Raw genomic sequence first — 17539 nt, forward strand, 5'->3', positions numbered from 1 at the left:
ACACCTCTCCCCTTCACACACACACACACACACACACACACACACACACACACACACACACACACACACACACACACACACACACACACGCGCGCGTTGTCTGCAGTGCCAGTCTCCACAAGTGCAGGCCACTTGCACACAATTTTGCCTGCTACAAAAAACACGATAGTTTACCTTCCTATTCATGTTTCACTTGTTGTTGCATTTTTAAAGCGTCATTCTGTTAAATTCCTGTGAGAAACACTTAACCAATTTTGTTCCATCTACTGTAATTCCAAACATTATATATGACAAAGTGTACTCTTTTTTTTCCCCTTTCATCAAAAAATAAAGCTCTGAAATTAGTAAATGCCTGATTATATTGTGTAATGACTGTACAGTTCAAAATTGTAGTTCTAATGATAGTCAATGGAGACTTTTTTTTGTCTCCATGATATTGCACTGGTATAATGTTTATAATGCAAACAATTAAATGATGCATTCAAAGAAGTTGTATAATCAATCTTATGTATATTTAGGCCTGATCTTAACCTCAGATCATCAGCTCTTTTACATTTACTGTTGAAATGATAACTCATTTCATGCAACTCTTTCAAAAGTAAAAACACTGGCATAAATCAGATGGGCTGAAATTATTAAAAAAAACAAAAACAGGATATGTTTAAGATTTTTATTTAGGGCTGAAGTTGAGTGGGAGATACTAGAAGCTCCCCTATGGATATAAAATGTAATATTAGACCAAAGGGTTAATTCATAATTGATGTATAGAATATAAGAATTATTGATTCAATTCAAGTGTACATTTAGAGGCAGAAGGTTCTTAATGGTTTATTATTATTACAAATGATATTATGCAGATTTTATTTTCTGTCAATAAACTAATCTAAATTAAAATGTTTCCCTAAAACAAACTACTCAACTTCAACGACTATTTCCATCCGGTAATGGAGTTCCTATCCAGTAGGTGGCGGTAGCATCTTCTAGTTGATTGACAAGGAAACATACACGTATGTTGAAGCAGAAGAAGAAGTAATTGCGGGAAATTTGACAACACGCCGACAGTTTACTGCCAACTTTTACTAAGGACAATCTGACTTTTTATGCTATACTTTAAAACACTGAATGGATAGATATGTATTGTTTTTGTCTCTTTGTCAGACTGATGAAAAACCACTGGGAGATTGCAATTGTAAGTGTTTTTGTGTTTCACTTATTCCCTTCGACATAGTCCGTAGTGTGAGTTTAATAGCGAGCGTCAGCGTCCAGCCATATTCAAAGTAGTCAGCTAATGCTTGCGATTGGTATTTGGATTGTTTAACATACAATTGTTTAACTCAAACAACGATGAGGAAGCGTTAACCAGAATAGATAAAACAATGCAGAAGCACCTACATGATAGCTAACTGTATAGCAACTGGTCATTGTAATCATTTACACTGGATGTAAAAACTACAGCACTTAATGTTAAACAACATTCAAAATGGTGTATGATTTTGAGTGTTAAACTGAGTCCTCTGACAACAGTGATGACGGCATTACACTGTAACTACAGTAATGATTGGACACAGCAGTAACGAACAAAGTAAGCCAATGCATACAACATGTTGGCTTTACGAAGACAATATTGCTTAGATTTGACGGACTTGTTAGTAAGTAAACAATTGAGTATATGTCGTACTCTGGTTGAAGTTTGTGTGGATGCATGTTGTTGATTTAGCTTGGCTACATAAGATTTCAGCTAGTGTTGTGTCGTTTGCGAACGATTCGTTGGAACGAACGAATCTTTTGAGTGAATGTACTGAACCGAATCACTTCATGAACTGATTCGTTCCTTTCTCAGTTCAGTTGAGCTCCGCCGCGACCATGCCGGTATGAGTGGAACTGGCGCATTCTGTGACTCACTGAACCCTCGACGTTGGCGTCATCATGAGGGTGGGGTGAGGGACTGAGCGAACGATTCGTTCACCGCGGATTAACGACATGAATCACTCAGCGAACGACAACACTCTCGTGATATTTTGATATTTTCTTTATTATATTTTTAAACGTAAGCTACAGAACATTTAGTTTTTATGTTGGCATTTCTGGCTCTTAAATTATTTTTTTTATTTTGAAGGTATTTATTTTCTTTTTGTTTGCATTAACATTTCGTTATTATGTTGGCATTTGTTAAAGGTTTCTTAATTTAATATGTATTTTTGCAGAGAGTGTTCACGTCTGTCGCCCTCTGGCCCACACAACTGTAGCTGAGTGATTCAGGCCCGCTTCACGAACCTACAAGAACTGACTGACTGGTTGTCGCTGAGGACGTGAATCATGTGAATCACGTTCGCGCTGCACTCATTCAGAATCAGGACTTGAAATTCGCGAACCTACTGACACAGAGAACTCACTGTGTCGCGGAGGATGACGTCACATTGAGGATATCGTTCAGTCACTGTGTGCGTCGTTCATTGGGTGCTGAGGGCTTGTGTCGTTCGCGAACTGACACACACTGAGATCTGCCGCTGGGGAAGCTGTTACTGACTGACTCATGATTCGCTGACCTGCACACAGAACTGCTGCTGCAGAAGTAATTCGGTGAACGAATCTTTTGAACAAATCAATTTAAGGAACTGATTCTAGTGTTTCAGTACAGTCAAAAGAACTGCCGATCCCATCACTAATTTCAGCACGGTGGGGGAAGGGGTTAGTGCGTGTGCCTCACAATACGAATGTCCTGGATTCGATACCAAGCTCAGGATCTTTCTGTATGGAGTTTGCATGTTCTCCCCGTCACTGCGTAGGTTCCCTCTGGGTCCTCCGCCTTACCCCCACCTCCAAAAACATGCACCTGGTTGATAGATAAAACACTAAATTGTCTCTAGTGTGTGAATGTGAATGTGAATGTGAGTGTAGTCTGTCTATCTGCGTTGGCCCTGTGATGAGTTGGCGACTTGTCCAAGGTGTACAACGCCTTCCAGCACCTTGATAGGCTCCAGCACCTCCCGCGACCCTGAAAGGGACAAGCGATAGAAAATTAATGGATGGATAGATTTCAATATAATAAAAAAAGCTAGGCATTATGCAAAACAGTTGTACATCAACTTGTACGTTTTGATAAGCTCTTGCATCATTACAATGTGCATTTGAGTGTGATTTCACAATGTAACAGCTATTATTGACTTTGTGCACAGGTCTGCAGCCGATGAAGGAAATGTATGACCAAATTTTGGACTATTCGTCCGAAGATTCTGTGCGAAGAATGACTGTGCTCCCAGGTTTGTTAAGACATTGCATTGTTTTTTTTCCTTCTTAAGGTCTCACTCACAAGCAGCTTTCCTATTTTTTTCCCCAGCTTGTCCTCTTAGTGGAAGCCCTTCTCTTCAGAGGTGGTACTTTGCTGTTCAGGCTTGTCATGGAGCAACCCAAGTAAGATATTACAAAAAGTGCATGGTCCAAAATAAAGGCATGTAGAGAAAACACTGATTTACTTGCCTTATCCAACACAACATTGCTTATAAGAATTAGAAGAATCTCATTAATTCAGGACAAATGTATTACAATTAGAATTAGAGATTGACTGATTATCTGCGTCAATACTTGGCATTTTGAGTAATTATGTATCTGCCTCTTTTTATCAGCATCTTTCTTTTTTTTCTTTTTCTTTTACATAACTACAGCAGGAGATATAACAGATACAAATATGATACCAGTATTTAGTGTATAAAAATGGAGGAAAGTAGATAAATTATACCCACTGCTCAACAGCCCCTTTGCGCTGCATGTGAAGAGTTTTTTTTTTCCTTCTATTCTTAGTGCTCTGCGGCCACTTTGTCCTTGTTTCCCGGCGTCATAATCGTTCCATTTTGTTTTTTTTCATTATTTTCTAAGAAGCACTTGCAGCCTGGGCTCAATAAAAGAGCGTGCAGAGTTTCATATTCCGTGATTCAATCAAATAACAACATGCCGCAGCGGTAAAAGATGGATGGATGGAATGATGGATGAATGGATAGACACGAAATGAAAGAAACTATATTTCTGCCAAAAATTCAAAGTTTGTGTAAAAATATTGACGCTGCGTATGGCAGTCATAGCATGGTACTGTGCTCTCTTGTACATGATGCCTTTTTTTGTGTCTTGCATTGAACAAAATTTGCTATAAATTTGCATTGCTATAAAATTTTATCAAATTGAGTAGATAGTGAGTTATGGCGGGACCCTCAGGGGTGGGGCATCCCGTCTTTATGCCGGTGTTGTGCTTGATGTTGTGCTTGATCTCTTGTTGGCTTGGGGGTGGTCTCTCGCTTCCCCCGTGCCTTGTCCTCAGCCAGACGCATCCGTCTACGGCCTGATGCTAGTCTGCCCACCGGCACTGTGGGCCCTGTTCTAGGGGTCCCTTGCTCCCTGGGTACCGCACCTGCTGTTTTGGGTTGGGTTTACTGGGGGTTTGGGGGTGTACTTTGGCTCCCGCACATACTGGGAGACAAACATATTTTAAATGCACTCATACATATATACATGCATCTGTACATATGTACATAGACAAGTTAATACATACTGTACATACATAGCAGGTAGGGCTGGGCGATATATCGATATACCTAATATATAGCTGGTTTGTCTCTGTGCATTATAGAAAAAGACTACATTGTGATGTTCAAGTATACGTTCTCACGCAGTTGTTTTTAGCTGCGGGCATTACACTACAGGCTCTTCCCACGCCTTGTGTCTCCAGTAAGTGAAAGTGCACCTTCTTACACATGTCACATACGTATACGCCCTCGCGGAGCAGAGAGGTAGCTGACTGGGTAATGTTAGCTGTGATGTTAGCGAAGCCGTGCGAGTGGTAATACGAGAGAAAGAAGGTGCGAATCTGGTAACAAATGAAGGAAGAATTAATTCCCAAGAAAAACAGCAGGGGTCCATCGTCTGGCGGTGGTTCAGCTTCAAGCAGGAATATGTCTAATAGACAACTTTAATTTGTCAAGTGTGGGGCACATGCGTTGCAACCAAAGTAGCATTACTGCTAATATGTAGCATCATTTAAAAAGTCACCTGCTAGAGAATGAAGAGTGATTACTCCGCATATCAACATCTCCATTCGGTGCCACACCAACAAAATGCCGAGGCCAACATTTCCAGATCAACACCGTATAAAAAAAACAGTCAACAACAAAAGGAGATAATGTCCGCAGTAAACTAGCACATTGCAAAGGACATACACTATTTGATTTCCTATTATGCAGCTAATTTGTATTTGACACTTATTGAAATATCTTGTGTGACATCATGCACAAAAGTGCACTTTATTTGTTTTAAACTATTTTAGTGGCGGGCATTCTATACCAAAAGTGCACTTTAATTTAGTGTTTTGATATGTCATCTTAGTGACATGCACAAAAGTGCACTAATAGCTTGTTTTAAAATGTCTCTGACATTTTAAAGTGCACTTTCAGTTTTGGAAATGACATAAATGTTTGTGCTCCTGCTTAATAACTGTTTAATAAATACAGTTTTAGTCAATTGACTTAGTTGTGATTTTTTAAAATGAGCATATATTAATGTAGTATGAACAAGAATGTTTTAATGTAGACACATAGAATCATCATACTGCTGTGATTATATGTACCAGGTGTTAATTTAAGGCTAAGGCAAAATATCGAGATATACAAACCCCGTTTCCATATGAGTTGGGAAATTGTGTTAGATGTAAATATGAACGGAATACAATGATTTGCAAACCATTACCAACCCATATTCAGTTGAATATGCTACAAAGACAACATATTTGATGTTAAAACTGATAAACATTTTTAATTTTTTTTGCAAATAATCATTAACGTTAGAATTTCATGCCAGCAACACGTGAAAAAGAAGTTGGGAAAGGTGGCAATAAATACTGATAATGTTGAGGAATGCTCATCAAACACTTATTTGGAACATCCCACAGGTGTGCAGGCTAAATGGGTGCCATGATTGGGTATAAAAGCAGCTTCCATGAAATGCTAAGTAATTCACAAAAAATGATGGGGCGAGGGTCATCAATTTGTTAGCAAATTGTGGAACGGTTTTAGAACAACATTTCTCAACGAGCTATTGCAAGGAATTTAGGGATTTTAACATCTACGGTCCGTAAAATCATCATCGTAAGCGATGATATCACAGACATTTGATCCCTCAAGCGGTACTGCATCAAAAACCAACATTGGTGTGTAAAGGATATCACCACATGGGCTCAGGAACACTTCATAAAACCACTGTCAGTAACTACAGTTGGTCGCTATATCTGTCAGTGCAAGTTAAAACTCTACTATGCAAAGCGAAAGCCATTTATCAATAACACCCAGGAACGCCACCGGCTTCGCGGGGCCTGACCGAGCTCATCTAAGATGGACTGATACCAAGTGGAAAAGTGTTCTGTGGTCTGACGAGACCACATTTCAAATTATATTTGGAAACTGTGGACGTGTTATCCTCCGGAACAAAGAGGAAAATAACCATTCGGATTGTTATGGCCGCAAAGTTCAAAAGCCAGCATCTCTGATGGTATGGGGGTTGTACTAGTGCCTAAGGCATGAGTAACTTACACCTCTGTGAAGGCACCATTAATGCTGAATGGTCCATACAGGTTTTGGAGCAACATACTTTGTCATCCAAGCAAAGATATCATGGATGCTCTTGCTTATTTCAGCAAAATAATGCCAAGCCACGTGTTACAACAGCGTGGCTTTGTAGTAAAAGAGTGCGGGTACTTTCTTGGCCCGCCTGCAGTCCAGACATGTCTCCCATCGAAAATGTGTGGCGCATTATGAAGCGTAAAATAGGACAACAAGATCCTGGACTGTTGAACAACTTAAGCTGTACATATGGAAACGGGGTTTGTATATCATGTATCACGATATGGCCTAAAAATATCGAGATATTAAAAAAAGACCATATCGCCCAGCCCTAATAGCAGGGCTGTGTGATCATATGATTGTGATCGTTGATCGCGATTCATTTGAGTTCGATCACAGTGGTGATCTGTTAGCATATTTCCTCCATCAAACATAGCGGAAATGTCTGTTAGAAGTTACCGCAGTAGTAAACAGAAGGGAATCAACAATGATTGGTATAATCCCGCACAAAACAATCCACCTTTATTAACCATGATCCTGTGTGAGTCTGTGAATGTTTGTGTGAAAGCGTGTCCGTGTGCACGACCATCTCTTTCTACTGTCGGGAAAGTCAATCTCCTCACAACGTAATTAATGTTCAATCACGTTTTGCCTCGTCCCCTTACACAGCTAAAAGTGCAGCCCAGAAGAAGAAAATAAAGAAATGTGACTATCACTAGCATTGAAGTTGAAACACAATATTTAAAAAAGGAGCAGGGACTTTACTTTCACTATCTGCTGCAGCTCACTGGTAATCCTCCCCTGAATGGGGACTTGCAGGCACTCAGAGAATGTCAATATACCTGTATTGGTCCCGACTGGGAGAGTCAAAACACCCACTAATGTAATCAGAAAAGGTATTTTTATATCTAAATATTTTTAAAGAGATTTTTTGCTCATGTGTCTGCAAAGATTCAACTCCTCTAATATAACATTTACTCAAAAAAACGTGTCCCTGCTGTTGGAGTAACAAGCAAAATAGTAGCGGTATACCGGTATAAAGCATTCTCTTTGTTTGTGGATAAAAATACATTTTGTACCTGACGTAATTAATGCATTTGTTTTATGTATTGGTACACATTATTTTACAATACCTCAAATTCAAACTGCACCTTAATGTAATTTCATTCAATATAAGATATTAAATTTGAGTTTTATATACTACACAATGTGGGTCACTGCTTGCTGTTTGCCAAACTACTGGTGAGAAACATTGATGTAAACAAGTAATTAAAGAACACATTTAAAAGTGTTGACTTTAAATAAAAGTCTTATAGTATTCACTACATCAATTATACTTGGTTTACTGCAGAAAAACAAAATACATTTGAGAGAAAAAAATTCAAATTTTCTCTTTACTTACACAAAACGTACCAAATAAGAAGCAAAACAGTGGCTCTAAAACCTGGTAAAGAGTGTAGCGTGGGTTACCTGTATTGATGCATCTCTAGTAGGTATGAACAAAATGACAGTTGTCAGCTTTTAGCTTATATTGCCTCAATCAAACATGGCGAAAATGTCTGTTACAAGATACTGCAGTAATAAACAGTAGGGATGACATCCATCCATCCATTTTTCTACCGCTTGTCCCTTTTGAGGTCGCGGGGGTGCTGGAGCCAAAAAAGATATTTATCGAGCTCAGATAATAGGAAAAAATTCATTGTGATCATTTTTTTGTTGTATCACTCAGCTCTACTACATGTACATTCATACATACATACACAAATACATACACACACACACACACACACACACATCCACACGCACGTTTACTGTACAAACATACATAAATACTGTACATGCACATATAAATGCATTTAATCACGTTTCATCAAATATATATTAACATTTAACATAGGAGAAACTGGGTAGAAATACTGCACACTTCTAAACCTTAAAACCTATATTTACCATAACAATCTACGATCTGATATGTATCATATAGTCCGCTCTTCCCCCCTTTTTATCTGCTTTCTTTTGTATTCAAATATTCTATTCATTTATGTATTGTTGCATTGGAAGCAATTGTAATGTTGATAATAGAGGTAATTATTATTAATATACATTATTCAATAGGGTTATTTATATTGGTATTCGTTATGCAATAATGTTCACTGTCGTTTCCTAAAACAAATGTTTAATGTTAAAAAAAAAAAAAAAACTTAAAGCCTTGACCAGTTGTTTACTGACATATACTATTTATGTTTACTTTTAATCCAAATTAATACCAGCTCTAAATATAGGTTATCTGCCTTCTTGAATACTAATCATTGGTATTGGCCCTAAAAAAACATATCGGTGGATCTCTAATTAGGATCTAACAGTTATGTTAATTTCAAGAAAAAAGAAAATTTCCATATATGTTTGCAGTTTTGCAGCTCAGAATGGGAAGATTTGGGAGCAGTCTACCAGAGAGCAAACAGTGAAGAGGAGAAGCCGACTGCTTTGGAGATGTGTGTGGGATCTCTGAGTCAACAGGAAGAATCGGACCAAAAGTGCGACCAGGCAACATTGACAGAGTGAGATTCTATTTTCTCTACAGTTAATCAAACTGTCGCCATTGTTAAACCTTTGTTGAATAATAATAATACATTTATTTATTCAACTGCAATGAGGTGGTGTCTTGTCCAGAGTTTATTCTGCTTTCTGCCCAAGGGCAGGTGAGAGGTTCCAGCCCTCCCGCAAACCTGAGAGGGACAAGCGGTAGAAAATGGATTGATGGCATTTATTTAAGCATTTTTCAAGACACTACTGCACAAACTTTCGCATAACATAAACAGTACCACATATGATATAAACAGGGCAATCAAAGTATTCAAGTATTGAACATTAAAGTATTAACTGTACAGGCGGTGGACACATGCAAGTACAAGGTTGAGTTATAATTACGGATGTTCCATCAGGGATTTATGCTGCCGATTCCAATCATCCATTAATGAGCTCAGCTGATACCAATACCGAAACCGATCACATATATTAACTGTACATTTTCCATTTATTTATTGTGAGTGCTGCTGACGATTCAGAAATATCAGCACAATATTTTAACTAGTTTAAATATTTTCTTTAATTAGATACAATTAATAGAGCAAAACAAATTAAATAGTACATAATAATTGATTGGCAACACTAAATTGGCCCTAGTGTGTGAATGTGAGTGTGAATGTTGTCTATCTGTGTTGGCCCTGCGATGAGGTGGCGACTTGTCCAGGGTGTACCCCGCCTTCCGCCCGATTGTTGCTGAGATAGGCGCCAGCGCCCCCCTGGACCCCGAAAGGGAATAAGCTGTAGAAAATGGATGGATGGATAATAAGCAAACCAAATCAAAAACAACTATCTTATTATCCATTAAAACCTTCCCTGAATGTACTCCTGTGTCCAGGGACTTATTCTCTGAACTTGTTAACATTAACAAAACAATTAAAAAACGATTTTTAGACAATAAAACTATCTTTCAAAGCACTCCTGGTATCCTTACAACACACCCACCCTCCTCCCCGGTCTATCCGCCGTGGAGACACCACCTTACATAACACATTTTCTGGGGGAAACACTGAAATGTGTGGGATAAAACCAAGCTCCGAGTCAAAAAGTACACACATTCTTTACTTTTGAATATTAATTAAAGTAAAGTGACTGTTTATTTTATTAGAGATTCTCTGGGCTTCAGGACCAATGATTAATACATCGGTCTTGTGCTGGTTAAGCTGGAGAGAGTTTTTTGACATCTAAGCTGTAGCATCTAAAGTAGTTAAAAAGTGCCTCCATTGGTTGTGTGTCTACAGGAGACATGAAAATGTACAGGTGTGTGTCATCAACATAATTAGAAATGTATTCCATGTCTCCTGATGACATTGCCAAGCGGTATCAAAGACAAATTACAAAGAACAGGGCCTAAAACTGACCCTTGGTTATGTCACCGCGGAAATCATATGCCTTATTTTATTTGTTGATTTTCGAAAAAGCATACTAGCGCTGTGTCAAATGAAAAGTAGCAACCATGGTGACGCCCGAAACTTCTAGTAGACGTGGTCTTTTAATTTAGTCATTTCTCCTCATTCGTGTCACCATTACAAGTTCTGGAATTTGCATGCACTTTTCGTGGCCCAATAATGTTTTTTTTCTTCGATTTATCATATTTGATGTGATCGTGAAAAGCTATAATGGAAATCAAAATTCCATGTATTGTCCAGCCCTATTAAGCACTTCTATTGTTGTTTCTTGCTAGCTTAGCGGCTAGCTTAAGAATTAGTTAAGATTTTCTCCTACTTTCGCTCGATATGTTAGATGTTTAAACTCATCTTAATACTTATTATACTTAAGATTTCAAGGAATGCAGTTTCTTTTTCATAATGGAGGTGACTTGGGGGAGCAGTTCCAAACTGTGTATGGAGATATTTAATTAGCTGCTTAGCTGCTCGCCACTTGTCAATCGGTGTACTAAAAATAAATACATTGTTAGCCAGAGAAGATCTGTGCTTGTGATCGGCATTGAAAGACTTTAACCAGCAATGGTGATCACTTACTTTTTCAAGAAAATCGTCCAATACTGAGTGGTCGCCGATTGATCAGTGCATCCCCTATAATTACTCTTCCATGATGAAACTACCACTGCATAATAAATGTAAAATGACACACATACTTAGTAGTTTTTATTTTATATTGCTTGAACAAATAAGTGTTGTAGACTATATTGTACACTATCTGGATTTATTATGCTTTGTAAAAATAATTGCGGTGTATAAATAATGATTAATTGATAGTGTTGCTTCTACTGACTGAGCTGCCAGACCATTTCTTATGTTGCAGTCAGTTTTATTAATCTCTATATTTATCATCTTGTTTATCATTGGGTACCATTTTGCCTCTTTGCCATCATTGGTGAAAAAAACAGAAACTGTTGACATATGAAGCTTATCTGGTGTTTTTTTTTCAGAATTTTCCAAGTGTTCATTTGACTTTGGATATTAAACGGTATGACTTCTAGGGTATTTGGACCTTAATGGAATACTATCAATCCTGTTTGTTATTCTGTCTTGCGGAATATGTTTTGTGCCAATGCTCTGAGGTTTCACGCATCTATTTGAAATGTTATATCAGAAAGCATATTTGGTTCACAGAAGTTCCTGTTTCTTTTCTTTTGGAAAGGTTGCTTGAGGAGGCTGCAGAAGGACTGCATACACTCTCAGACAAGCTGCCCCCTCCAGGTACAGTTAACCAACCGGTATAAATTACTTTACTACATATGTGAGGTACCGTCTATCATTTTTTCATCAGTTTTCACTTCACAACTGCCAAATATATAGATATTGGTAACATTGTCTTCCTTGCACCCCCCCACCCCACCCCACCCCCCAGGTAAAGCCTTGTTTGATGTTCTGGTGTTAGGCTATACTGCGGAGTGCCCTGCTTTGAAAGACCTGCTTCCGCTCCTGGGAGCCCTGAGACACATGACCTGCTGGCACTCTGCTAAAATCACTGTCATCACTCAGCATACTGCAGGGTGAGATTGTACCACTGGAGGGCATTAGAGGCATAATCATAAGGCTGCTGGGGAAGACTCACTGTTGTTAATTTAGATGCATTTGGCTTTAACTTGATACTTCAGTGCTATAGTATTTTTGTGATTATTGCTGTGTTCTTCTACCCATCCATCCATTTTCTACCGCTTGCTCTTTGTCTTAGTTGGAGAAAAACTGCATCATACCTGAGTGCTGGACTGGTGGACTCTGCTGAGTTAAGAAGCTGTATTGACCCCAGTGAAATGTGGAGAGGAGGCCTGATGGTCAGAGAGAAGAAGGTAACACAGTAGGAATGTGCTGCAGTTTCTTTTTCTCTGATGACAGTTTGCATTACAGTATACCTATTGCATTTTATAATTGCCACTCAGTATTAATTTTTGAGGGGAAAAATAAACATACTTTATTTTTTTGGTTTACCTTTGGTCGGACTTAGAAAAACATATATGTGGCTGAAAGTAAAGATGTAAACAATTGATTAGCATGAAAGTGTCAGTCATTGTGTATATTTTGCATCCATTGCATTCACACCGGATTATGTTCCTTTGGGAGGTATCTATTAAATTATATGATGCAACTCTACTAATCAGACAAAGCTGTACAACGAAGACGTTGACAGAAGATACTTTGGAAATGTTTCTATTTACAGGTGCTGTCCTGTATTTCATGTGGAAAACTCAAAGCACTGAAAACAAAAACAGTTTATGTCAATTAGGCATTAGACGTTTGAATATAATTGAATAAATAAGTTAAATTTAACTAAGCAAATCATTGACAGATTTTGAATGGATAATACGACTGTGATGTGATACAGAAACTATACTTGTAGTCAGTTGAGAGAAAGGACATGCCCTTCATTGATAGAGGAATAGGAGTAAAGGATAAATAATGAATTGCTTTTATAATCAATATCTAAGTTTCAAATGACTAAAGAACAATATTTTAAGGATAAGTTAAATTGTTGGTATATATTGTTTTAAACTTGGTTTCCCTATTAAACAGCAACACAAATGTAACAAAAAGCTGAAAATTAAATACTGGGTGAAAAAAAAACAGACATATAAATATTCCATACATTTGATTTGCTGGAGTTTTTTTTTCATTAGAACAAAATGTACCCTTATCGGATCAAATTTGATCCAATGTTTAAGAAAAGTGTTCAAAAACGTATTTTAAAAAGCACACAAACTCACATGCGCACGCACGCACACAGTGTCTATTGCATATGTTGATCCTTACCATTACTGTACATGTTCATGATTACGATGCTTTGCTTTGTCATTTTAATGTTGACTCATGTCTGTGGTTTACATAGCATTCATACATTGAGCTGAAGTTACTACACTCAGAAGTTGATTGACAATTACCTTTTGGAGTGTTCTCAGCCTGCTTGTTGTGTGCGCAACTGGTTGATTGCGTCCATACTTTACCTAACAAACTGCACTAACAGAGCAATTACACCAGAACCAGATTTACCTGCTGATTCGGACCTAACAGGAAGCTGAAAACACTCCAAATTCACCAAAATGGTATATGACATGTTTTATTATGTAATAACTAGGGCTGTCAATCTATCATTAATATTCATCTTATTGAGAATTTTAACACATTGTCACTGGCAATGCATTTCTGGCAATTTGTTCAAGCAGTGTTACCGTCACAAATGTGCAAATAGGCAGTTGATCAATCAATCAAATATTATTTATAAAACCCTAATCACAAATGTCTCAAAGGGTTGCACAAGCCACAACAACATCCTCTGCTCAGATCCCACATCAGGGCAAAAAAGAACTCAACCCAATGGAAACAATGTGAAACCTTTGAATGATTTCAGATATGTTATTAATGCTGGACATAGGAATACGCGAAATTAATATTACAATAATCGAGACAAGATATGAAAAACACATGAATAATGAGCTCAGCGTCAGTGGTGGACAAAATGGGATACATTTTAGCAATACTACGGAAATGGAAGAAGGTCGTTTTAGTAACACTCATAATGTGTGACTCAAACGAGAGAGTTGGGTCGACGATAATACTGAGATTTGGTACCGAGTCACTTTGTATAATTGTTTTGTTGTCAAATGTTAAAGTGGTATTATTAAATACGTGCTAGTTCCAAGCAGGACCAATCAGCAACAATTCTGTTTTCTTAGCATTAAGATTCAAAATGTTGCTAGACTTCCATTGTTTAATTTCATTAAAGGCCTACTGAAATTTGATTTTCTTATTTAAATGGGATTAGCAGGTCCAGTCTATGTTTCATACTTGATCATTTCGCGATATTGCCATATTTTTGCTGAAAGGATTAAGTAAAGAACATCGACAATAAAGTTCGCAACTTTTGGTCGCTAATAGAAAAGCCCTGCCTTTACTGGAAGTATGTGCGCGTGACGTCACGAGTTGCAGGGCTCCACACATATTCACATTGTTTATAATGGGAGCCACCAGCAGTAAGAGCAATTCGGACCGAGAAAGCAACAATTTCCCCATTAATTTGAGCGAGGATGAAAGATTTGTGAATGAGGATATTGGTAATGAAGGACTAAAAAAAAGAAAAAAAAGCGACAGCTCCGGGCGGCGGCAAAGTGAGCGTTTCAGATGTAATTAGACACATTTACTAGAATAATTCATGAAGATCCCTTATCTGCTCATTGTTTTAATAGTGTTTTAGTTAGATTTTAAAGATAGCAAAGACATACCTCAAGGTCGGATGGCTGCTGTAAACACGCAGTGTCTCAGAGAGAAGCCGAGGAGCCAAGCTCACAGCTGCCTTTTTTGACAGCTGCTGCAGGACGACGAATAATCCACTGAGGTCTCCGGTATAATATATATCACAATTTCCCCATCCAAAAACATGCTAGTTGAAGTAGAGAAACATGTTCGCTTGACCGCTCCGCTTCACAACAAACAAAGAAACACCGGCTGTGTCTCGCTGCTAAAGACAGCTGCAATCCACCGCTTTCCACCAACAGCATTGTTCTTTATAGTCTCCATTATTAAATGAACAAATTGCAAAATATTCAGCGATACAGATGTCCAAAATACTGTGTAATTATGCAGACGACTTTTAGCTGCGAGTGGTGCAGCGCTAGTTTTTCCTAACAGTCCGTGACGTCACACGTACGCGTCGTCATTGCGCGACGTTTTCAACAAGAAACTCGCGGGAAATTTAAAATTGCAATTTAGTAAACTAAAAAGGCCGTATTGGCATGTGTTGCAATGTTAATATTTCTTTGTTGATATATAAACTATCAGACTGCGTGGTCGGTATTAGTGGGTTTCAGTAGGCCTTTAAGGTACGCCTCCTGCTGCTTCTCACTGCTCCCCTCACTTCCCAGGAGGTGATCAAGGGAGATGGGTCAAATGCAGAGGACAAATTTCACCACACCTAGTGTGTGTGTGACAATGATTGGTACTTTAACTTTAACAGATGACTACAATTAGGCGTGTTGGTCAGCTTTAGGGGCATGTAGAGTTGGATGCCATCTGCATAACAGTGAAATCTAACACCGTATTTGCGTATGATGTCACCTAGCGGTAGCATATGCTAAAGAATGCAGGGCCAAGAACCAAACCCTGCGGAACTCCACACGTTATCCTAAAATACTCCAAGGTAATGTTGTTATGGGAAATGAACTGCATCCTGTCAGTAAGATAGGAGTTAAACCAAGAAAAAGCCAAGTCTGACATACTAGTAAGTGTTAGATACGTACTAATAAAATTTCATGATTGACTATTGAAAGCAGCACTGAGATCAAGTAGCAGCAACATGGATGACGCATCAGCATCCATGAACAGGTAGTGACATTCTGCAGAAAAAAAACAAGTCAGTTGGGAAGACACTAAACAGCAAATTTGCCCTCCGCATGAGAAATTTAAGTCCAAAAAAGTATCATGCAAATTCTGCAGGAAGCACTTCCACCAAAAAAATACCAAAGTAAATACACTTAAGGATTAACAGGTCCACAATAATGTGGATGAACGTTTGTTTAAAAAACATTGCTATAATGTTAAAGGTGTTTCATAGACATTAAGTGCATATTTATTCCCTTTTTTTAGTCTTGTTGCTCATGCAAAATAAAACGCAATCAACATAGATTAAGAATATCCATCCATCTATCCATTTTCTACCGCTTATTCCCTTTTGTGGTCGCGTACACCCTGGACAAGTCGCCACCTCTGATATTTAATTGTGATGAATTTAAATTCCCTTTTTTTGTGTGATGGGGGGGGCGCTGGCGCCTATCTCAGCTACAATCAGGCGGAAGGCGGAGTACACCCTGGACAAGTCGCCAACTCATCGCAGGGCCAACACAGATAGATAGACAACATTCACACTCACATTCACACACTAGGGCCAATTTTTAGTGTTGCCAATCAACCTATCCCTAGGTGCATGTCTTTGGAAGTGGGAGGAAGCCGGAGTACCCGTAGGGAACCCACGCATTCACTAGGAGAACATGTAAACTCCACACAGAAAGATTCGAGCCTGGGATTTAACCCAGGACTGCAGGACCTTCATATTGTGAGGCAGACGCACTAACCCCTCTGCCACTGTGAAGGGAATAAGCGGTAGAAAATGGATGGATGGATGGAATTTAAATTAATTCTCAGCAACCTCTTAGTTAATCTGATTTGAAAAATGTATTAGTATTAATTTGACCCGCATTTTTCAAGCAACATCATTAATATTTTTACCTATCTAATGTTGATTGCTTTGAGACTGCAAGGGAAGCTAAGCTTGCCCTAATATGTCAACAGAATGTGGTAAAAAATATACTTAGTTTTAATTGACTAAATATGCGCTAAAATTCCAAAATAACTTTTATTCAGAATCATTTACTTTTGCGACAGCTGATACAACTTTCTTCTTTCCTTAATTCTTGTAGCATCAAAGTGCAATAAACAGTGTTGAAGTTGAGCGTCCATTGACTTCAATGGGGGAGCTTAGACAGTCAACTAGACAATCATTGGATAAAAGCTCGACTTTGTTCGTCCATCGGACACTGAGCTTCTCTGAAAGTGTACGGGAAGTGGGCTTTGCCTCAGCTGACCTGGATGTGGGATGCTTCAATGATCTGTCTGAGGATAAATCTTTTTTTTCCTCCGCTGCAAAATAAGCGAATCAGCAATCTGCCATAGCATTTTTCAACTTTCATTCTGTTGTTACGAGTTGATATGGAGAATTTTTTTCAATCCTCTTAGTCAGTGTTTCTTAACAATAGGGCTTGGGCCCATTGTTGGGCCGTGAGCGCCCACTAGAGGGCTACCAAAAAATGTTTGTTTCTCAGCTAGGGTCCAAATGCACTTTAATTTCCATCCATCCATCCATCCATTTTCTACCGCTTGTCCCTCTCTGGGCCGTGGGGGTGGCTG

The 17539-nt window shown here is 38.5% G+C and overlaps 1 protein-coding gene across 3 annotated transcripts in view; it reads left to right on the plus strand.

The window, feature by feature from the left end:
• Positions 1–995: 995 nt before the first annotated feature.
• mtbp (MDM2 binding protein) overlaps positions 996–17539 on the plus strand; it is a 48332-nt gene continuing 31788 nt past the window's right edge. Inside the window, exons 1-7 of one of the 3 annotated variants that reach the window (XM_061916148.1) lie at positions 996–1189; positions 3177–3260; positions 3338–3411; positions 9009–9157; positions 11787–11845; positions 11997–12141; positions 12324–12438. In XM_061916148.1, the coding sequence (XP_061772132.1) occupies positions 1123–1189; positions 3177–3260; positions 3338–3411; positions 9009–9157; positions 11787–11845; positions 11997–12141; positions 12324–12438 (693 nt within the window). In that variant the 5' untranslated portion in view covers positions 996–1122. Of the gene's footprint in view, positions 1190–3176; positions 3261–3337; positions 3412–9008; positions 9158–11786; positions 11846–11996; positions 12142–12323; positions 12439–17539 lie in introns of those variants that run through there. The other 2 variants (XM_061916147.1, XM_061916149.1) reach the window with 2 other exon arrangements.

The sequence above is a fragment of the Nerophis ophidion genome, linkage group LG11, assembly GCF_033978795.1.
Source record: "Nerophis ophidion isolate RoL-2023_Sa linkage group LG11, RoL_Noph_v1.0, whole genome shotgun sequence".
Lineage (NCBI taxonomy): Eukaryota > Metazoa > Chordata > Actinopteri > Syngnathiformes > Syngnathidae > Nerophis > Nerophis ophidion.